Source organism: Sturnira hondurensis, unplaced genomic scaffold (genome assembly GCF_014824575.4).
Source record: "Sturnira hondurensis isolate 20B ecotype Veracruz unplaced genomic scaffold, ASM1482457v3 Scaffold0016684, whole genome shotgun sequence".
NCBI classification, from domain to species: domain Eukaryota; kingdom Metazoa; phylum Chordata; class Mammalia; order Chiroptera; family Phyllostomidae; genus Sturnira; species Sturnira hondurensis.
The window spans coordinates 4,106,120-4,129,774 of NW_028089315.1; the positions used below are offsets into that span (position 1 = coordinate 4,106,120).

General features: G+C 39.2%; 1 protein-coding gene and 1 pseudogene across 6 annotated transcripts in view; both read left to right on the plus strand.

Annotated features, from left to right (window-relative positions):
• Positions 1-18,021, plus strand: part of A1CF (APOBEC1 complementation factor) — a 78,223-nt gene extending 60,202 nt beyond the window's left edge. For 4 of the 6 annotated variants that reach the window (XM_037066928.1, XM_037066932.1, XM_037066929.1 and 1 more), the window contains 6 exons: positions 817-914; positions 4,191-4,461; positions 6,397-6,602; positions 9,873-10,009; positions 10,723-10,874; positions 17,799-18,021. In XM_037066928.1, the coding sequence (XP_036922823.1) occupies positions 817-914; positions 4,191-4,461; positions 6,397-6,602; positions 9,873-10,009; positions 10,723-10,874; positions 17,799-17,950 (1,016 nt within the window). In that variant the 3' untranslated portion in view covers positions 17,951-18,021. The remainder of the gene's footprint in view (positions 1-816; positions 915-4,190; positions 4,462-6,396; positions 6,603-9,872; positions 10,010-10,722; positions 10,875-17,798) is intronic. The other 2 variants (XM_037066930.1, XM_037066927.1) reach the window with 1 other exon arrangement.
• On the plus strand, positions 11,037-12,072 carry LOC119001526 (heterogeneous nuclear ribonucleoprotein A3-like; annotated as a pseudogene).
• Positions 18,022-23,655: the final 5,634 nt, after the last annotated feature.

Genomic DNA, 23,655 nt, shown 5'->3' on the forward strand with positions numbered 1-23,655 from the left:
TAGTTAGGAACTGGGTGGAGACTAGACCATGGCGCCTACAAAGCAGATCCTGTTCTCAGGATGCTAACAGTCCAGGAGAGACAGAGGATGGCACTGAAGAATAAATGCAGCAAAGACAAGAAGGGTAAAGGTCCTCATGGCCCACCTCTTACTTCTCAATTTCCAAAACAAGCCATGGGGTAGAGTCAGGAGAATTAGCCCACCCAACACTGAAGGAATAAAGAGACTACGTTGGAATTCAGTTGAGTAAATGTCTCGTGCTTCATGGTCTCAGGCATTATTTATTTTCTCAGCTTGGTGAGACCATTATGCTCTGTACAAACACTGTTGTAAGAAGTCAAGGGTTGAATGCCAAGAGGAGAGAGAAGTGAAGGACTGCAATGTTTTAAAATTATCCTTACATTACAGCAGTATCATCATTCCAAAGGAAGACAGTTTGTTACTATTGAAGCATGTGGTAGAGTAGGAAGCTCTAATTGCTTTGTAGCCTTGTATCTAAGAGGATAACTGACCTTTGATGGGGATGGAGGAAAGGAGAACCTGTCTCTTCTCCTGATTCTCCCTGCCATAGGGTCCCATGCTTTGTTGTCTCTAGACATAGGAGACAAACATAGGAAAAGAAAACCTGGTCTCTCAAGTTGCCCTCAAGTGAGTAAACCTACATTGGATAATGCCATGCTAAGCTGCTAACACGTTCGTGTTAAATTTAAGTTTCCATCTTAACTTCACTCTAGGCAAAAGTTTATTTTTAAAATTGAGTAATCAGCAATACATTTGAGCAACATTTTAATAATCATGCTTTCACTCTATTTACAGGTGCTGTGGAGAGGGTGAAGAAAATCCGGGACTATGCCTTTGTGCACTTCAGTAACCGAGAAGACGCGATGGAGGCTATGAAAGCTTTAAATGGGAAGGTAATGTAGGACAAAGCAAATATATGTACAGATTCCACCTGAGTTTGATGTGGAAATTGTGTTAAAAGAACAATCCTGCAAGTCTACCTCATTCAGGCTTTTGTCGTCACTGACATGGCTGCCTCAGTCCATTTAAGATGAACGAAAGAAAAATAATGGAAAGTAACAATGGACACATGGTCCGTGTGTCCAACCCAGGGCTGGTGGCATTCCTGGAGTTAAAGTGACAAGGGGCTGGAGAAGTAACAGGAAACCTGAAAGAGAGAGGATTGTACAGAACAGGTTTGTTGGTCAAGAAGTACCTCCAGGCTAAGATAACCTCTCAGAGGGAGGTGAAAGAAGAACTAGTCCAAATGCACCCTTCACTCTCCTGCCAGGACTCCCCGTGGGCCAAATCCAACCATAATCCAGAAGGTGCAGGAGCCCTGAAGAGGACTCCATGTAGAGCACCCAGCCCAGGGCAGAGAGGCTGGAGACCAGGGGCCTGGGGGCGGGTGGAAGAAGGTGGGGGCAGAGGGAGCAGCCCTGCAGAGTAAACGAGGCTCTCCCAGGAACAGGCCCTTCAGCTGCAGTGAGACCCGGGAGTGAGAGCTTCTCCAACACCTACAGAAATGTTTGAGTCCTGAGGGACAGAGCACGAACTTCAAAATACAAAACTAAAACTGCAAAGCAAAAATTAATGCATATTTAATATACATCTATAAAGCAAACATTGTTTTATCATCATTATTACACTTAATAATATCCTGAGAATATTATTACTCTGCAAACAACATGCAGATTAGACTTTTTCAATTTGAAAGCATTCCTAAGTATACATAATAATTGCTGAAAAGGGATAATCTGAATTAAATGCTAATTCATAATTATATGATTATTAAATTAACTACTAATTTATGATTAACTTATGAAGAACCAAAAACATTGGAATTATTACAATGAAAAACTATTCAAATTTTTCCCAATATTTAAAGCTATATATATATATAGCTATATATATATATAGCTATATGTTTATAGCTAGGTTTTTATAACAACGGATACATATATTATGCAGCTAAAACATATTCAATATTGTTATTAAGTATAAACTAAATATTATAATTGCATTTCACTACAATGTGGTATGGGAAAATCAAAAGTAAGTTTGCTTAGGAACTATGAAGTCTTTTAAGGATGCATATGGATATTTACATTTAACTCGTTAAACAACATGAGACTGAAGTTTTTGTGCAGTTCAATAAGGATCATATTTATAATTTAAGGAAATAAACTCCCTAGGAGTTGAAATTTTACAGGGTAGGAAGAGAAATGTAATTGGAACTAGTTAAAAAGTTACTACAGTCACCCAAATGGAAAAAAATAGGGCTTGAACCAGGGTGGGAATGGAATGTAGAAGAAAGCTCTACGTAGGATTGTGGGGTGGGGTAGGGGGTAAACTTAAAGGACCCAGAAACTGATTGGCTATAGGGGTGAGTAACAAGGATGAGTCATTACAGGGTTTCAATATGGGAAACTAGGGTAATACTGTAAGGGAAGCCAGGAAGGGAAGCCTATTTGAAGAGAAAAGTGATGAATTAAGCTTTGGATGTAATTGTCCATATATTCTATAAATATTATGGATGTCTATAATGTACAAGAAATTTTTCTGGGCTTGGGCCATACAGATCAATGAGATATTGTCTTAGCTCTTGAAAGGTCTAAACCAACTAACTAAAATACAAAGCTGAGTTTAAAACATTGTTGGGGCAGCAGAGGAAAGCAAAACAATCTGTTACAATAAGAAACCTGCCTTTGCAGAATGCAATCATTTTATTACAAACATCTCTTGATATGAGTGCCTATAAGCAGAGACCTATTTTGGTTTCTCATCTTCTTCAAGAAAGGACTGGTGTGAAGAATAATATATCATTCGCTTGATTCCCTCAATACTCCATTTCTCCTAATTACATCAATGGTAGTACAACATATCAGCTGGATTCTCTCTCTCAGTGTGTTTCATCTGACATATTTGACGTCAGCTCCTGTGACTAAAAAGTAGGGTAGATATATAGACTCAAGGCTAAGTTGCCTCAGAGGCAGAGCAAAATGCTCAGAATCCCTACGAAATACAAGCTTTATCCAGCAGACCTCAGTGATCCAGGAACCACTGAAATATTTGCTGACGACATCAAGTAATAAAGTTACTTCAGGTACTTTATTATCAGCTTTATAGACTCAGCTACTATAAAAGGAATTTTTCAGAAACCATTTACATCATTTATTTTCTATATATAAAATAGTAGCCCATCTTATTCTTACTAGAAAGAAGCCACAAAAGCTTTCTCACAATACCTTGTCCCTTTGATAAGAAGTACATTAACCTATCAAGTATTTGTCAAGAACCATCTTTTTCTCTTGTGTATGCCAGTGGTACATAGAAGTAAGTCAGACAGGTACATTTACACACAGCTATTCTTTTTAACTATGACCTTCAGCTATTATCTGGAGCTGTTTGCAATGTCAGAAACCTGTGTCAGACTAGAACCACTTCAGTAACTCTTGAGGACACATTTTAAGGAGTGCCTGACTTGAGAAACTTCAACACTGTCTCACCGTCTCCATTTGTTAGTTCCCAACTGTTCCAAAAGTTTGCTTCACAAGGAAGTATGAATGGGAGACAATGTCATAGCCTCATAGACTCCTCTTTCTTGAGTTGGGCCCCACTTCCAGATGCTCCTCCTTCCCAGTGAAAACTTACTTATTGTGTAGCTACTTGAAGGAGCAAGACATTGAGCTGTGTGGCAACCGGAAAGGCCTAACTGGGCAGCCCATACCAAAATGTTAATAATTGTAAGATCTCTTTATCGGTTTCCTTTCACCTTCATTGTACTCTTGTAGATAGTGGAGATATTGTTCCACCCATATAACCTTAAATGTCTTGGAATTATACAATTATGTAAATATGTCATTTAAAACATGTATCACATTAAAAGTATTCCATAATTATTTGTCACAGTGACTGTGTTCAGATCATTGTCACCAGTATGTTAATGGACAGTTGTCACTTTGTCCCTGTGAAACCCTGTTGGCACCTGAAACACAACTTATCAATAAAACTACTTAGGAAAAATTTAACTTACATACAAAGACCAAGCTATAAAGAGACAAGATATACACAATTGAAACAGTACACACATGCAAATAGGTTAATACAGAAGGAGACATATTACAAGGGTTCAACCCCACTTGTCTTCATACCTTGTCATGTTGCTTTTGTCTTGCTCCCTACTACAGGTGCTGGATGGTTCCCCCATTGAAGTGACCCTAGCCAAACCAGTGGACAAGGACAGTTATGTTAGATATACCCGAGGCATGGGTGGAAGGAGTACCATGCTGCAAGGAGAGTACACCTACTCTTTGGGCCATGTTTATGATCCTACCACAGCCTACCTCGGAGCTCCTGTCTTCTACGCACCCCAGGCCTATACAATTCCTAGCCTTCATTTGCCAGCCACCAAAGGGCATCTTGGCAACAGAGCCATTATCCGAGCCCCTTCTGTAAGAGGTAATACTAATCAGTTCTTGCCTTAGAATAACTCTATGATTTCAAATAATTGGCATTGCAATAGACTTAGACAAATTGGATGGGTCCGCTGGGAGAAAAGGACTTGAAAATTGTGTGTTAAAAATCAAATATTATATCAATACTTTTCCTGCCATGGGAATCTTTTTTCACATTACAACTGGTTATTGAGAAAAACTCGGTCACAGCATAGTACAAATGAATCTATGCACACATTTAATCTTTGCATGGACCCATAAAATTTGCACAAACTAAATCCCAGGTCCACAATTGTTCACTTCTCTCTTATGATTGAATCACCACATTGCATTCATTTGTGTCTTGTTACAAAACTTCCAAGTGAAAGAAATATGATCCAATGGAAACCAGTTACCTCAAATATCAGAAAACATGTTAAGGCACTTATTTAATAGTGACTCGGTCGAATCATCTTTGTACATAAATCATAAATTATCATAAATATATTCTAACATGTAAGATGCTGTCATCCACCTCTCTAAGAAATGTATGTTATGCCTTCTAAAAAGCTATACTATTCAGGAAATCAACATTTCCAGTGGGTAACTACATAGTATAGCACAAATAGAAGAGAAAAAACTCAGTCTACTAAACCATAAGTCTTTCCTTTTGAATCCTGCAAAAACTGCAAATGTTCAAGCAGTTTTCTGAACTCAGTCAGTTCAAGCAATATTGAAGATAAGGGAAACCAATCTTCTTTATTTCCAAGAAACTAGTCTGTCTCTGCCTAGTGGAATCCTTCAGAGTAGTTGTGCCAGAATGTGGTGAATACCGACAGAATCCCAGTTCTACCTTCTAAATATGACACCTGACTAGGCGATTCAACAACACACTATGCACTTAAATCCATTCTTGGGTTTGACTTAGAGGCAAACAGGCATGTCCAGATTACTGTGGAAACATTTATTTTACTGTGTTTTACTATTTTTCAGGAGAACTGAATTGACCATCCAAGGAGCTCTAGTCTTCAACAGCCTTAAAAGTCCCACACTCCTAGTAGACGCACTTCCCCCCAAATTGCGATGCGAAAGAAGTCGTTAGGATTTCCTCCAGAATAATCAGTCTATATGATGACAAATTATGTCACTAAAACATTATGCACTTATAATCTAAAATCACATCATTAAACAATTCATATATGAAATATAAGTTGTCAACCAGTTGTAATGTAAGATCAAAACAAACTCTACTCAAGGGGAAAAAATACCTGTCTGATAACAAGAACAAAAATTAATGAATGATATTCATGGATGAAGGGTAATTGTTTAACATTTTTATCTTTATGCCACCAATAAGAAATTAAAGTAGCAATGTGAAAAATAAAAATCAAAAGGAATCTATTAATGAAACTCAATGGAAATTTAAGCCTCACATTGACAGAACGTAAGGTAGAAAATGGTGAATTTAAAATGCTTTCTAAATGTTGGTTTTCCAACAGATCATTGGGAATGGAATTATTAGAAAAGCTAGAATTCATTTCTGATTTACTGATCAATGACAAAATGCAAGACTGATTTTAATGCATTTGGTCATTTCATGTTGTGATGTTTCTAAAAATCACCTTCCCAACATTTATTATTCTACAGAAAAATGTCAACAAAAAGTTAACTGAAGACAGAAACTGCAAAATTTTTCTCTGTACCCGTTTTTAAGTTGCTCGTGTACTTATCAATAACTTTGATAGTATTCCTTTCTTCCAGACAGTTAAAAAAAAAAACAAGCAAAGACACCTCTGGTGAACTCTACTTTATGTTGAGTTTCATTGCATTAGAATCCTACAGTTTTCTACCATCTTCAGGGTAATAATCAATGTGACTCCGGCTAACTTTTCCATTACAGTAAGATTCAGGGTGATTTTCTGGTGGTTTGATTCAGTTTAATGCCTTCTTACATTCCTAGACATTTACATGAATGTACCTGTAGGGGCTGCGGGAGTGAGAGGACTGGGCGGCCGTGGCTACTTGGCATACACAGGCCTGGGGCATGGATATCAGGTCAAAGGAAACAAGAAAGAAGACAAACTCTATGATCTTTTACCTGGGATGGAACTCACCCCCATGAATCCTGTTACCTTAAAACCCCAAGGAATTAAACTTGCTCCCCAGGTAGGTGATGTTATTCCACAGATAGTTTCTTTAAGTTGAGCCAAAGTCCACTATTCACCCTTCATCAAATGATGTGACTTGCTCCCTATTTGGGTTATGGTGTTGTTTTATTTTGTCTGGCTTTTCTTTTACATAGATAAAGTGCCCACTCAACATAATGTGCTGTCAGAGAATGAACGCTGAGTGCCGAAGGCCACTGTTACATCTTAGAATGTCTTTTTTTAGAACCGTAAAGTGTGGTACCTTAAATGATCTTACACTGAAATGCAAAGATCCTGAGAGCTATTGAGAATTATCAACAAATATCTTAAATAAGACAATATGCAGCAAAGACCATAGTTCCAAATAAATGGCAGTTGTGTGTGAGGCAAGTTAGCAAATGAAGTGTGTTCATGACAGTGAATGAACAGACCATTTAGAACAACTCTTCTTGGAAACATTGTGTTTAAGAGAAAACACCGTGCTATCTATGATGATATTATGACTCATATAAACTATAAGATGCCAGCAGTCATGTCAAATTAACTTTTCTAGTGTGATGATATTTGTGCAGCAGCATTAGAGTGAGTTTTTATTGCTTTCTTTTCACAGTTCTAACTTTCCAGGTTTCTGCATGGCTGTAGTTTTTATTATGGGAAAGTTAAAAGGGATAAAGGGTGTTTTAGTATGGAAACTGAGTAACAAACATAGTTAAAATAACACAAAACTGGTTCTACGATAACCCTTAGATTCTTCCCTGTGCAGTACTGCCGATCTCTCTGCAGAGGCACTTTTGCTGAGTAATCAACAGCCAGTTGTTCAGTTTTAGAGTCTGTGTGTTCTAAAGAAAATTTCCTACTCTCACCCCAAAGGCACGAGCCTCAAATGTATGGAAGTAGCCTATGACTGCAATAAGTAGAAAACTTGGTTTTCTAAAAGCTCATCTTGAGTATTTTGTGTGTGTGTGTGTGTGAAATAACTGTCTTTCTTATAAATACAAATTAGTGTACCTAAGGCTTCTATTATGTCTACCCAATTTTAAAAAAGACAGTGCCTATCAGAATGGTAAATAGCAATCACTTATTTTTTCAAAAACCACTTATTAGGCACCTTTATGTACCAAGTATTTTTCTGGTTTCTGGGGATAGAAAATTGAATATGACACAATCCTTGCCACCAAAAATTGTATGGCATAGAAAAAGTAATCCAATTAAAAATAGGCAAAAGACCTGAGTGGACATTTTCCCAATAGCAATATTAAATGGTCAATAGATTTTTTTTAGATGAAGAAAACCTGTCATTTGCAACATGGATGGACCTTGAGTATGCTAAGTAAGTCAGACACAGAAAGAAAATACTGTATGATCTCATGTGTGGAATCTTAAAAAATAAAATATCCAAACTCGAAAAAAGGAATCAAGTTTGTAGTCATGAGAGGTGGGTGGATGGTGGGATGGGGCGAGTTAGGGGAATGTGGTCAAAAGCTTTTCATTATAAGATAAATAAGTACTAGGGATGTAACATACAACATGATGACTATAATTAATACTGCCATATAGTATATATGCAAATTGTTAAGAGAGTAACGTCTAAGAGTTCTTATCACAAGGAAAATATTTTTTTCTTTTTTCTTCTTGTTATTGATTCTAAATGAGACAATGGATGCTAACTAAACTCAGGGCAATCATTTTATAATATATGTAAGTCAGACCATCATGCTGTATAATAAGAACCCAGTGATGTATGTCAAGTATATCAACTTGGAGGGAAATTACATGGCTATTCAGTGAGAGGATACTGACAAGTACACAGATAATTATAATAAAAACTAGGAAGTGCCATGAGTTTGGACTAAGAGCTGGGCTTAGAAAGCACAAAGCTAGTCATCTAATCTCCCTGGGCTTAAAACCGAAAATAATTAAAATACTGCAAAAACTAGAAATCTTCTAAGATAATAAAAAAAGATGATCATGATAGATTCTGTGTAATAGTTCTAAGACCTGCTATAGCTGAGTAATGACCTCTGCTTTTGATATCAAACCCAGGTTAAAAATTGGTCAAGCTTTTTATTAAAATATGAGTATCCATCCCTATTAACTAATGAAAATTCTTTGATGAACTTATCCCCAAATTTCTACAACTATGGCTTAGAAACTGAAGATCACGTCTCCCCCAGCCAACACGGATGGAGCCCTAACAATTCCATAGCGGGTTTCGAACTTCCCACAACAAAAGCAGAGGACCGAGTACTGCCCTGCAGGGCCAGCAGTCACAGCTGCTGCTGCTCCCTTGGCGTGTGTTTACCCAAAGGGCATAAACAGAACATCTGCCAGCTAAAGCAATTTACGATTGCCCAGGCACTCTAGAGAATGCTTTGTAGATGACAAGAGTTGCCACAAAACTGAAAATAGTAAAAGAAAAATGTAATGAAGAAGACACGAGCAAACTATAAATTGAATAAACTGGGAGATGTTATGCTATTGTAGCTGTAGTGATGTTGGAACAACGGAGATAAGCTCCACAGAGTCATCCTGGAACACTGTTCGTCCCAAACAGTTTTCTCTTTGTCAGATGAATGCCCTGTTTTGCACACTTTACTGAATCTGCTGACTAATGGGAGCCTTGGGGCTTGAGGGCCACCCCAAATGGCTGCAGGATGCAGAAAATACGTGCCTTTAGACATGATTCAGTTTGGAATAATGATAGGGAAAAAAACACGCAGAAAGATGCTATAAATCAGATTATTGTAAAAACAACCAGAAGTGTTTTGCCAGACACATTGCAACTGTCAATACATATCTATTAATGCTCATCAACAAAGACTAACTCATTAAACTTTAAAACTCTGTTTTTATTAAAATGTGAAGATAAACCCTATGATAGATAACATGAAATAAGAATATACTGTATTATTAGGCTACTTTCTCTAGACCATTATAAACAGAAGAACTGAGGATAATTATGAGTAAACCCAGCCACACGGTGCTGGAATATCAATTTTCTTAAATCATAAATTTAAACTATTGGTAAAAGTTATAGCTAATGGGCTAAATTAAAAGCATATTAGAATAAATGATGTGAAGATGGTTTTTATAAATTAATAAACCTAACATTTTAAGTGGAGTTCAAATTGAGCTCATCTTAAATTTTAAGGATCATTAAACCATGTGGCATTTTATATCATCTCCTATTAGCTGAAACTCTGAAGGGTGGAGTTACAAAAACTGAAAGCTGGACAAGTAATGCAAATGTGACATTTGAAAGGGAAACTTTTCTTTTTCACTCTTGTAGATATTAGAAGAAATCTGTCAGAAAAATAGCTGGGGACAGCCAGTATATCAGCTGCACTCTGCCATTGGACAAGATCAAAGACAGCTCTTCTTATACAAAGTAACCATTCCTGCTCTGGCCAGCCAGCATCCTGCCATGTGGGTAACTTCTCCAATTTCCTAATCGTGTAGATTCTAGACTAAGAGACTCTTACAAATGAAGTGCATTTTATCACCGTCTAAATAAGATAAATATTCAAGTCTACTACCCACTCATCTTTCATTAAATGCAAACACTGGGATGTAGAGTTGGGGTGTACGTGCCAGCTGTGAGACTGAATCTCAGAGGCCCTGGATTTTGTATAGACAATGACCTGGTGGTAGAACCAGCCACTGGAAAACTGCAGATGTAACATTTAATTGAAATGAAAATTATAAGCCATTCTTCTATCTGTGTAGTATTTAGGTTGAACCATATGAAATATCCATTTTACATCAAATAACAACATGCCCTGTCATTTCCATTTTGGACCAAAGATACAGCCTCTGTTATAGGATATTAACTCCTGAGTTTTACCTTGAGTCTGCATTTCTACATCGATTTAGGAACCACAGTGTTTCACATGTGCCTTAGAAAGTCCACATAAGAGTTGTAAGTATGCTTCGGGAAATGGCATCAGCCACCAATGTTCTAGGTCAGTTCACAGATATTTCTACATGCATGTATAGTCAGAAGCTTTAATAGCAAAGAGAATAAAAATAGACACACAAAATTCTACTATCCTATCATCTTCAAAAGCTAACTGCACCTAAGAGTTTTACCTGTCTCAGTAGCACAAGTTTAAAAGGCCTACCCTGACTGTGCTTTCCAGCCACCCCTTCACACCTCCGAAGCTAAGTGCCTATGTGGATGAAGCGAAGACATACGCGGCCGAGTACACCCTGCAGACCCTGGGCATTCCCACTGATGGAGCCGCTGCTCCAGCTGCAGTGGCTACTGCCGCTTCTGCTACTGCTTTTCCAGGTATGAAAATACTGGGCCAGGTTGGAAGAGGCACGTAAGTGTCAAAAAAGGAGATAAAACCACTCCCTCCTCTTCACCACTAGCCCAGCTCTGGCTGTCGCTACAACGGGGGGGAAGGAGAGCCATGATCCAAAGGAACCAGAGCAGTTGGAATAACTGTTTATTGGTGGGTTGAGCTTTGAAACTACGGATAATAAAGAGAACATTTTGAGAAATGGGGCACACTCACAGATTGTGTGGTCATGAGAGACCCCACCCCAAACAAAATGTCCCTGGGGCTTTGGTCACGTGACTTTCTCAGGTGATAAAGAGGCAGATGCAGCCCTTTGTGCCAGACCACACAAGGTTGATGAGCAGGTAGAAAAACCGAAGAGAGCTGTTTCTAGAGGGGATTCTGTAAAGCCTGGTGCCCATCTAACAGCAGAGAAAATTTTTGTTGACGGTATTAAGAATATACGGACAAATATAACTTGAGAGACTCCATTGAAGAGTATGGCATGATTAAAACCATGGAAGTCATGGAAGATAGGCAGAATGGGAATAAAAGAGGATTTGCTGTGGTAACTTTTGATGATCATGATTCAGTGGATGAAATTGTTGGTCAGAAATGCCATACTACTACTAATGGGCGTCATTGTGAAGTGAAAAAGGCCCTTTCTGAACAAGAAGTGCAGTCTGCTGGGTCGCAAAGAGGCCGTGGAGGTGGATGTGGCAACCTCATGGGTCATGGAGGAAACTTTGGAGGTGGTGGAGGTAACTTTGGCCGTGGTGGAAGCTTTGGTAGAAGAGGAGGCCACGGTGTGGTGGCAGCAGAAGTGGGTATGAGGAGGTGATGGTGGGTACCATGGATTTGGAGGTGATGGTGGCAACTATGGCGGTGGTCCTGGTTGCAATAGTAGAGGAGGCTATGGTGGTGGTGGAGGACCAGGATATGGAGACCAAGGTACTGGAAATGGTGACAGTGGTGAAGGATATGATGGTTCCAATGAAGGGGGAAATTTGGTAGTAACCCTGGTGGTGGTGGGAACCATCATGATTTTAAAAATCACAGTAGACAAAAGCACTCAAATTATGGACCCATGAAGTGGGGTGGTTTTTGTGGAAAAAGCTTGGGCAGCCCCTATGGTGGTGATTATGGATCTGGTGGTGGAATTGGTAGATATGTTAGCAGAACGTTCTAAAAACTAAGCAGAAAAGGGCTACAGTTCTTAGCAGGAGAGTGAGAGTTGTCAGGAATGCTGCAGGTAGGTTACTTGGAGACAGTGGTCCCAAATGCATTAGAAGAACCATAAGAATCTGCCACAGAAGGAGCGATGGTCCCTAGTCAGAAAAGTCACTGCAGCTTAAACAGGAAACCCTTGTTGTTCAGAGCTGACGTGGCCACAGCTTGCAAACACTGGGGCTATGGATTAATGCAATGTAGTGTCAACTAGATGTACATTCCTGAGGGCTTGTATCTGTTGTAGCTTTGTCTTTTGCTTTGCCCTTTTCATTACATTCAGTATATTGCCCTGTAAATTGTAGTGGTGATAGCAGGAATAAAAAAATTAAGAAATTTTTAATTTTTTGTTCTTTGTAAGGTTCAGTTTTTCTACATTTTAAGTATACTTTATTGATTATGCCATCACAGTTTTCCCAAATTTTCCCCCTTTATCCTCCCTCTGCTCTGCCCCCCAAACCCTCCAGCATCCCTCCCTTTAGTTCATGTCCATGGGTTCTACATGTAAGTTCTTTGAATTCTCTGTTTCCTTTACCATTTTTAATCTTTCCTTATCTATTTTATGCCTACTAATTACGCTTCTTCTTCCCGGTACTTTTCCCCCCACTCCCCTCTTTCCTCTCCCCACTGAAATCCCTCCACATGATCTCCATTTCTTTGACTCTGTTCCTGTTCTAGTTGTTTCCTTAGTTTTTGTTTTCATTGTTTTTCTTTTTTTTAGGTTCTTTTGTTGATAGTTGTGAGTTTGCTGTCATTTTATTGTTCATACTCTTGATTTTCTCCTTTTTTTAGATAAGTCTCTTTAATATTTCATATAATAATGTCTTGGTGATGATGAACTCCTTTGATTTGACCTTTTCTAGGAAGCACTTTATCTGCCCTTCCATTCTAAATGAAAGCTTTGCTGGATAGAGCAATCTTGGATGTAGGTCCTTGCCTTTCATGCCTTCAAATACTTCTTTGCAGCCCCTTCTTGCCTGCAAGGTTTCCTTTGAGAAACCAGCTGATAGCCTTGTGGGAACTCCTTCATAAGTAACTCTCTCCTTTCCTCTTACTGCTTTTAAGATTTTCCTTTTATCTTTAATCCTGGATAACTTAATGATGATGTGCCTTGGTGTGTTCCTCTTTGGGTCCAACTTCTTTGGGACTCTCTGGGACTCTCTGGGCTTCTTGGACTTCCTGGAAGTCTATTTCCTTCACCAGATTAAGGAAGTTTTCCTTCANCAGAAAAGGGCTACAGTTCTTAGCAGGAGAGTGAGAGTTGTCAGGAATGCTGCAGGTAGGTTACTTGGAGACAGTGGTCCCAAATGCATTAGAAGAACCATAAGAATCTGCCACAGAAGGAGCGATGGTCCCTAGTCAGAAAAGTCACTGCAGCTTAAACAGGAAACCCTTGTTGTTCAGAGCTGACGTGGCCACAGCTTGCAAACAGTGGGGCTATGGATTAATGCAATGTAGTGTCAACTAGATGTACATTCCTGAGGGCTTGTATCTGTTGTAGCTTTGTCTTTTGCTTTGTCCTTTTCATTACATTCAGTATATTGCCCTATAAATTGCAATAGTGATACCAGGAATAAAAAATTAAGAAATTTTTAATTGTTTGTTCTTTGTAAGGTTCAGTTTTTCTACATTTTAAGTATACTTTATTGATTATGCCATCACAGTTTTCCCAAATTTTCCCCCTTTATCCTCCCTCTGCTCTGCACCCCCAAACCCTCCAGCATCCCTCCCTTTAGTTCATGTCCACGGGTTCTACATGTAAGTTCTTTGAGTTCTGTTTCCTTTACCATTTTTAATCTTTCCTTGTCTATTTTATGCCTACTAATTATGCTTTTTCTTCCCTGTACTTTTCCCCCCACTCCCCTCTTTCCCGCTCCCCACTGAAATCCCTCCACATGATCTCCATTTCTTTGACTCTGTTCCTGTTCTAGTTGTTTCCTTAGTTTTTGTTTTCCTTGTTTTGTTTTTTTTAGGTTCTTTTGTTGATAGTTGTGAGTTTGCTGTCATTTTATTGTTCATACTTTTGATTTTCTCCTTTTTTTAGATAAGTCTCTTTAATATTTCATATAATAATGTCTTGGTGCTGATGAACTCCTTGAACTTGACCTTTTCTAGGAAGCACTTTATCTGCCCTTCCATTCTAAATGAAAGCTTTGCTGGATAGAGCAATCTTAGATGTAGGTCCTTACCTTTCATGCCTTCAAATACTTCTTTCCAGCCCCTTCTTGCCTGCAAGGTTTCCTTTGAGAAACCATCTGATAGCCTTGTGGGAACTCCTTTGTAAGTAACTCTCTCCTTTCCTCTTACTGCTTTAAAGATTTTCCTTTTATCTTTAATCCTGGATAACTTAATGATGATGTGCCTTGGTGTGTTCCTCTTTGGGTCCAACTTCTTTGGGACTCTCTGGGACTCTCTCGGCTTCTTGGACTTCCTGGAAGTCTATTTCCTTCACCAGATTAAGGACGTTTTCCTTCATTATTTCAGTTTTTGTACATTTTAGTACAGAAACTTTAACAAAATACAGGTTTGATGTTTTCTTGTGAGTTAACAAGAAAAGAAGATAATCGCTATTTTGTATGAATTTTGCTAAAGGTAGCCATAAAGAAACACCTGCTGACTGGCAGTTTAAGAGGAATCTATTCTCTCCATGTCCAAACCATGAAATGAACAGGCTCTGACATGTGGAGAGAACAGATGTTTGTGTGTTTGCATTGGGTGTTTTAGAGAAATAGAATTGGGTATTTGTATTAGCATATGTGTGACTTTAATGGCATTAAGATTTACCTTCAAATGAAAAAAAATTCCAAGATTCCTAAGGAAAGAAGGAAGGAAGAAAGAGAGAGATAAGAAAAGAAGAGAAAAGAAAAAAAATGTTGGTCAGAAATGGCACCTGGCAGAGGGTGTTAGGGAAACCTGTGGTACCACGGACTCATAGAGTCGTTTGTAAGCTCCACCTACGCCATCTGTGGCCAAAAAGAATTTACCAGATGAGTGAACCATTAAAGTATGAGGCCAGAGAGTGGAGCTGGGCAGCAAAAGTGGGGTCTGATCTCAGCTCAGCTTCAGCACCTGTGTGATCTTGAATGAGTCAGTCTCTCTGCATTTGATTTGCTTTGCTTTGTTTTGCTTTGGTTTTTACTTTTAGTAAGAGAGTGTGAAACTACCTCTTACTAGATGATGCGCCTTGGAGCTCCTATTATGTGCCACGTACTCACCTAAACCCCCAGCATGCTTTATGTTATCTCAGCAATGCTCATGATGCCACAAGGGGTAGGTCCTATGATAACGGCCATCGCACAGCTAAAGAAGCCAAGTGCTGGGAAGATGAAGTCATTGAGCCATGCCCAATCAGTTCTTAAGAAATCCTTGCATGCCCTCCCCAAACCCAATCTTCAATTTTACTTCTATTGCTTTGATTTTTTAGAGATGTGTAGTTCACATTTTTTTAAATTATTTTAAATCAATAGGTGTGAGAGAAAGACAGATTCACCATGTGCACGATCAAGCCTCGTTTTGTGTGTTCTATAATTTTGTATGCTGGTTGCTTAAAATAAAGTCCACCTCTGAATCAAGAAGCCTTCAGGGTCACATTTAAAAGACTTTTCCCTACTTATTTTACACCTATAACAAATGCTGATAATTTTTTAAAAATGAATCCTCTAGAGAGGGGAGCTTTTGGAATTTTTTTCTCACCATCTAGTTTGAGTTAACTACATTCCTTCTTTAGTAATGAAAGTTTATTTCTTTTAAAGAAATTTGGCATTCTGATGCATAGTGTTTGTATATCTCCATATGCTCAAATCAGAGAGTTCTGACTCGACCTAGAAATATGACATTCCTACTGATTGATTAAGTCATATCTTGTTTATATTAAGGTGTGGGAACTCTATAACCCGCACACTCATAACAACTAGTGTTCACTCTCATTTTCTTTATTTCTCAACATTTTGAATATATCCTGCACTCTGGCAGGTGAGGATGGAACTAATGTTTCACATGTAAATGTGACCTCAATTCCAGCTTTCCTCTGTAGAAAGAGAAGATGCGCGGAGCACCCCTGAGTGGTTACCAAGGCAACAGCTGCCACAGGGGAGGGCAAGGTCTCCCCTGGGCAGTACTGGGGCCACCAACCCTTTCTTGCATTCCATAAAATAGGGTGTTGACATGTCTGTCCACTGGGGACATGTGCCAGGACTTCTCAGTTCTTGCCAAAAGTTGAACCCCTCTCCTGCAGAAAGCTGTACCCCAAAGACCCCTAACGAGTGTGCTATAAAAATAAATGACCCACTGTCAGGAGAATTTTAAAGTTCACTCTCACATTGGAAAGGATTTGCTTTTTCCCAAGAATGTTATGTCTTACTCTCACTTCTATTTGTTCCTACAAGAAGTAAAAAAGAAAAAGAAAGAAAAAAATTAGGGCATGACAGTTGTCTTGGGAATGCCTAAGAATTTGAGAACCTCTCAGAGCTTGACTACGGAATCAAGCAGAGAATAATAAGCTTCATGGAAGAACCCTTTTGAAACACAAATGCTCTTGCACCTAAGAAATTAGCCAAATTGCAAAAGAAAATTCAAAACCCCTAAAGATAAAGTCTATGCTACACACATACGTTACTTACTCATTTACTTACGTTACGTACACTGTTTCCAAAATCATGAAAGTAATTGTTAACACGTTTCTGATATCCTTGGGAAATGTACCAAACTTCACTAGTGCAATACTCAGCATTAACTGCCCCAAGGGCACACGCCAAGGAGTGGATTCAATTTTTTAAAAAACTGTCCAGCCAGCTTCCTGCCACCACCTCCTGAGAAGCCACCAGAAAGAAATCAATGTGTCTGGGGTTGGGCGGACTTCCACAGCACGTAAACCAAATGGGTTTGTGTGTGTGTGTTTTTTATCAAATTCCTGTTCGTTGCTTAAGTGTACGTTTCCTTTTTTCTTGTCATTTTTTTACAGTTTGTTGGATTATCTCAGAAATACTGAGGTTTGGGTCTAAAACAACCAAGTAATACTGTTTTTAGATAAGAGCTGCTATGCTCTCATCTTCAAAAGCGAATAGTAATCCACTAAGTGTAATACTGAGGTGAGAGCACATGATGGTCCCTTACAGGCAAACCCCTCAGTTCCCTGAGGCTGAGGACTAGCATCCAAACACTCCAAGACAGACATCATTTGCCTTTCAAGGTCAGGTCTAAGTGTGCTCAGGCTAGGTGTTTGCTTTCATGGCACTTTCGCATAGAAAACACGCTAAAACTTGAAATATTTCTTTTGCTGGCCTGCCCAGTCCCTCCACATACTTCTTGGGCAAAAGCCATATCTTTTCACATTTTGTTTTGGTGGGTGCAGGGATGCAGCAGAAGCAGACCCACAAAGTCCCACCACCCATCCCGGCCTCCTTTGCAAATTCTGAGAGCCTCTGAAAAAACTACGAACCTCATGCTTTAGTCAACTCGGCATGCCATTACGTTTCAGTTTCTTGGCATCTTTCCCCAGTGTTTCTAAGTCTCTAGGAGTGAAGTGGTTCTGCTACAGGTGCTTGACCTCCCTTGGAGGAATGCTGCCCTCTGGTGAATGAGTCCCCTGAGGGCACCTTCTAAAACGTGCAGTTGAGAATATCTACCTATTCCAAAGAGAAGACAGTAAGCCAAAAGGAAGCAAAGTGGAGTCCCTCTCATGAAGTGTTCTCTGCCTCCCCCTCCAGGATATGCTGTCCCTAACGCAGCCACACCCGTGTCCGCAGCCCAGCTCAAGCAAGCAGTGACCCTTGGACAAGACTTAGCAGCATACGCAACATATGAGGTCTACCCCACTTTCGCAATGACTGCACGAGGGGACGGATATGGAGCCTTCTGAAGATATCTTTTTTTTATTTAAAAAAATAAGACAAAAAACTCTATATAGAAAAAAATAAACCTCTAACTCAGTCCCCTTGTGATCACATGTAATACTTTTCCTCACGTGATGCCTTTGCTGAGACTGTATGGCTTATACTAACTGTAGGATCATGATAAGGGAACATTGCTCCAAATTCAGTCAACTGTTAAGGAGCCTTTTCTCTACAGAAAAGAGCCACTGCCCCAAAAGTTGTTCTTCCAAGGTTGCTGAGTGTCTTGGGAATATGTTTACAAACCCTGACAGAGTGGAGGGAGATCTCTTAGCCAGCAGGAGTTCAAGGGCAGAGCAGACCTCAGCAGTCAGTAACAACAAAGAGAGCCAAGCCAGCTCCAAAGTGTTAGCCCTGGCTTGCAGCTTCAGAGGAAGGTGAGAGGGTGATTTTCAAACATGTTCCCCATTACGGTGGGGCAAGTACACAGCCTGGAGCTTAGGAAAGACTGCCTGAGGTTTGATGAAGTCAGAATCACTGCAGTCAGAAAATTCCATCCAGTCAGTTTGTCACAGGTCAGGATCTCCTGTCCCCTGATCCCAGGGGACTTCCTGGAAACTGATGTTGTATCTTGCAGACCTGGTTAATGCAATCCAGGCCTATTTGTTAAACTCACTAGCCCACCTCTTTTTCCCTGGAAGTTTTGCCCTTCCCAAGGATCCCCACAAAATAATAATCCCTCCAATTAGAAATGATGTTTTCTCATATTAAGCACTTGATGTATCCTTACAGATTTATTTTCACTTCACTCTCATGTTGCTCCTCTCTAATATCTTTAAAAAGTAAAGCACATCTACAGGCTATCACCTATGATACTTCCGGCAACTCAGCGAACTGGCTGAAACGTCCTTTCAAACCAAGAGAGAAGTGAAGGTTTACTCTTACATCTTTGGTCTTTTTGCAATACCCAGACTACCATCCAGCATTCAGAGGAAGTCATGATAACTTGGTTCATTTTTGGACTGTCTAACCTGCTTATAACAAACCTGCCAAGAAGTCCTCCACCTTCCCTTCGCTTTACTTCCCGTAAGAACCCAGCAGCTCCAGCATGCCTGCGTGCTTTGGCCCTGGAGCCCTCCCAGGGAAACCTTACCACCGTCACTGCGGATGAAAGCTGATTCTTCAACACTCAACAAAGATGTTATTTACCAAAAGCCCCTAGGCTAGGGGTCCTCTTCTCCAGGAACATCTGACAGGGGTAAGAGTGCTGCAGAACTTGGAATAGAGGGGAGCAGAAGGCACTATACTTGCTTGCCATTACTTGTACATGCTTGCTTTTTGTTCAAAACAGAAATAATTGAATTCCAACAACCAAATACCTATTACTACTGTTTCACAAGCCTCGCTAGCGGTCTAAGACATAGCATTACCACAATCTCCATTTTTAAAAAATCCCTTGGCCCTTGTAAAATTCTACAGGACTCAAGGGAAAACTTAAGTACAAAGGCATTAAAAATGTGAAAGCTCTTCAGTGTAATTCTGTGAACCAAAATCAAGCCAAATTCCAATCAAAATCAGACAAATTCCAATAACAAAACTCCTGTCACCTTTCAGTCCTGCTAACTCAGTCAGATGTGAAAGGCCTCAAGGTGATAGCTGAGACTCCGACAGGCCTTGTGTTTTCAGCTTTGCGTTTTCCTTCTCAGATTCCCTGGGACAGTGTTTCCCGAACCTGACTGCACATTAGAAACCCCTGGACAGCCTTCCCTCCCAAGGTCACACCTTACACCAATTATATCGGAATGCCCGGATTCTGGGGGTCAGTGTTTTTAAAAGACCCTTAGGTGATTCCAAAGTGCAGCTAAATTTGGGAAATGCTATATGCTTCATATTTTCACTCTAGCCATTAATTTTTTCCCTTTCTATTTGGCTTTTTTAAAATAGAAGGATGCAAAAAAAAATATTTGTCTAAGTTAAAACAAATAGCCAAATCACACTTTTCCATATATTTATCTATCAAAGTATGAATTTGAATATAATTCACATTGGCTTCAAATGAACTCTAGGGCCAAACTAATTCTAAAAGTGAGAACGTGAGAAATTCCTCCTTAAGCAATTCAGAGGTCCAAATTTACACTTCCCCACAGACCAGCTTTCATACTCAGCAAGACTGATTACATTGGGGAGCCCATAAATTCCTACTCAGTCCCCAAAACATTCCAAACTCCAAGTGTAAAAGTTTTAATGCTCTTTAAAATCTTTAAAAGTAAATGGAAAAGGCAGTCTCTATGTCTAACCAATGCAGAATGGAAGGTTTCATCCCGATGAAGTTTCAATTGCATCAAATAAACAATTAGTAAATAGCGGAATCTCTTTATGCTAAAAATCATTGTTCCAGACTAAATCATAATCACCTTTTGAAAACATTAAGAGCAAAGACCGAAGCACACGATAATGCAAAGGGATCAAGAAAATCATCCCTGGAACACCATCTCCTTGCTTGCTTGAGGAAAAACACAAGTATTCACAACATTTACATCCTAAGGACTGATTTTATTCAAGCGAGTAGATGTGGTTTTACTTTTTGCTGAAATGTGACTTCATTCTAGTAAAATTTAGAGACTACTTCGAGATCTGTTAGAACACATTCAGAGCATGTGTCTAGCATGTCATATGTTTGCATCGTGTTGCCCTATGTAACTATCGTAGAACAACTCCTGCTATCTTGGGTTTGAAATCTTAACAAATGGGATTTGAAAATCAAGTGCAGAACCATGGTTTACTTGATGGACTTGGAAATTAGCACCCATGTAGTACCTATCGTACCTTGTGTAATGGATCACTATCCATTTTTCGGTTTTTCTTACTTGATTGCTTCCTAGAAAAAATTCACCACAGAAAAAAGTTAAAATGGGCTAACCAACCAAGCAATAATAACAAAATATTTAACCATTTAGAAATAGCTAGTAAATTAGAGCAGGGTTTCTAAATTTTTGTACTGAACAGCTCACTGAGGATTAAAATCAGCCAATATTACTCAGGAGGAAATGGAACAGCAGTGAGAGTAGATATCAATTTTCTCACCTGTGAAAATGCTGCCTCTTCCTAAATTGCTTGTCCACCACCCCATTAGTATAGCTGAAGACTACCTTGAACTGCAGCAAATTGCCATTCTCCTGGGTAACTAGTTTCGCCCTCCCACCCCTGCCCACAGCAACAGCACCCAAAATGCTGCTAGAAAGCTACCTCATGTTAAGATCATGTGGAATTCAAAAATGTTTAACAAAAGAGGACTTCCTTCCAAATCACAGTTCCTTGGCTTTCTAATAATGAATGGAGATTAACTGTAGTTATGTATTTGATGACTGCTGTACAGGAAAGTAGCTTTAGTTTGCCTTAAACGTTTTTCTTTGTTAAATACCTTCTTTCAATTACATAGATTAGCTTTTTATAAATATTGTCTCAATAGAATTTTCAATTTATGTTAATTTTCCCTTTATTTTGAAATGGCTATTTTCTAGTTCTGTCTTGGACAACTGGGTCATGATTTAAATCCATGGGGACAGGGGAATTCTTCAGGGTGACTTTTGCAGAATAAGGGTCAATAAAGAAAGTTAGTATTTTGAATAGTATTTATATTCAAAGCTACAAAGATGGATAAAGTTTATTCCTGTTGTATAACTCCAGTCCTATCCAAGATTTTCCAACAGTGACTGACAAGTAAAAGTGAAAATATATCCTGGTATTCACATAAAGTCATGGTCATTTGTCCCCTCCTTGGATTCATATAAAAGTTCCCAGTAGGTAAAAACGTACCTACAACTTAACCCAGAGACTTGGTCATTTTTATATTTTGTAGATACATTTGTTCAAGACAAACCTAAGTTTTGAATATAATACCATAAGTGATCTTTGTGGTAAACACGTTTTAAAAATATTACAACAGGTGGAAAAATGGGGACAACTATAACTGAACAATAAAAAAAGACAATAGTAAGAGCATAATTTAGGAACTTTAACATACATATTGGAAGACAGATAGAACAGACTACAAACTTTGCTACCTGACATGCAATAGTTAACTCTTGGGCTTTATTAAACTGATTGTCAAATTTGATGTTGAAATTTTACCCTACACTAGTGATATCTTGAAAATGCTCTGAGTTTTATGAGAATATCCATAGAAAATACTATGTATCCACCAGGTTATAACTTCGTATTCACCAGTGTCAGAACAAAGCACAGCAAGTCCTACTATAATGAGTATAACCATTAGGAAAATGATATTTTTCTGAACCCATAGCCTATCTGTTTACTTATGGAGTAAAACATTTTTATATGTATTATTCAATAAAGAATAGGTGTAAAGTATTCTACCACTCTCAAAGTGTCCCACTTTTTTATTGTATTTTTTGCATTCCCATTTAGTCCCTTTATTTCCTCCCTCCACAATCACCACACTGTTGTCCACGTCCATGAGTCCTTTTTCCTCTTTGCTCAATTCGTCCACCCCTCAACTCCCCCCACCATCTTGGCTGCCTCCACAGTCAATTAATATTTGACAGAGGAAGCCAGCACCATACAATGGGCTAAAGATAGTTTATCCAATAAATGGTGTTCGGAAAATCAGACAAATGCAGGCAGAAAAATGAAACTAGACCACCTTCTTATACCACACATGAGAATAAATTCAAAATGGATTAAAGACAAGTCTTAGACCCAAAACCATAAAAATCCTAGAAGAAACACAGGCAGCAAAATCACCTGTCCCACATTTTGAAGGGTAGCTTCTCCTTACAATATTTACGTGGAATGTAGAATGCATAGGTTAAAGAGGGACAGCATAGACTCATTTATGAGACACTGTTTATTTCATGCATCTCCAGTTCTCAGTTTTGCAGGAAAGATAGAAGGAAACCTTACACCTTAGCTATTTATGACTCACCTAGAAGTGAAAAGTAATTTGGAAACCAGAGCTCTCATTAATTCAAAAGTGCCTGGAATAAAATACAGAATGCTCTGCACCTACCTCTTCCTCCAAAACGTTTCTCTTTCTTGCTGCACATATATCACTTTGCCTAAGGGGAGGGGAGATAGCAAGAAATAGCACTTTAAAGAAAGTAAGCTGCCTACAGGAACTTCGTAGAGACTGAAGGGTGTCAGCCCCCCTCGGGGTGTGCCAGGACAGTGCTAGCTCACATCTTTGTCCCATTTTATAAATATTTACAAAAGCTCCCCTCACTCTCAAATATGTCCCAATTTAGACAAGAAATTATACAGTGACCCCTTCTTTATGGCTCTTTTTTTTTTACTTGTTGTAGAATGGGCTTTATTCTCCCTAGAGCAGATATAGCTTCAACTCAAGGGCCCAGCAACTTTTTCATGGCCTGAGCAGGAGCATAGCGAATGGGAAGAAATGTGTCATCTTCTTCCTCATGGTTACCCTCATCCACTCCCCATCTAGCTGCTCCTCTACCCAGCCCTTTGCTGGTGCAACCTTTCTTCCCACTGCCCACTGGCTGTGGGTCCTGAGTTCTGCCTTCAAGGACAGAGCTAGCAGCCACTAAACCAGAGCTGGCAGGAGACAAGGTGAAAGACAGCTCTCAGGGAAATGTCCTTGGCCTGTCAAGATCCAAACGGCATTAGTAAGTTCATAGAGCATTTGCTGGTGACTTTCTTCCTTGAATGAAGGCACTTATACCACACACCAGAAAGCCCTTCCTATAAAACCTTC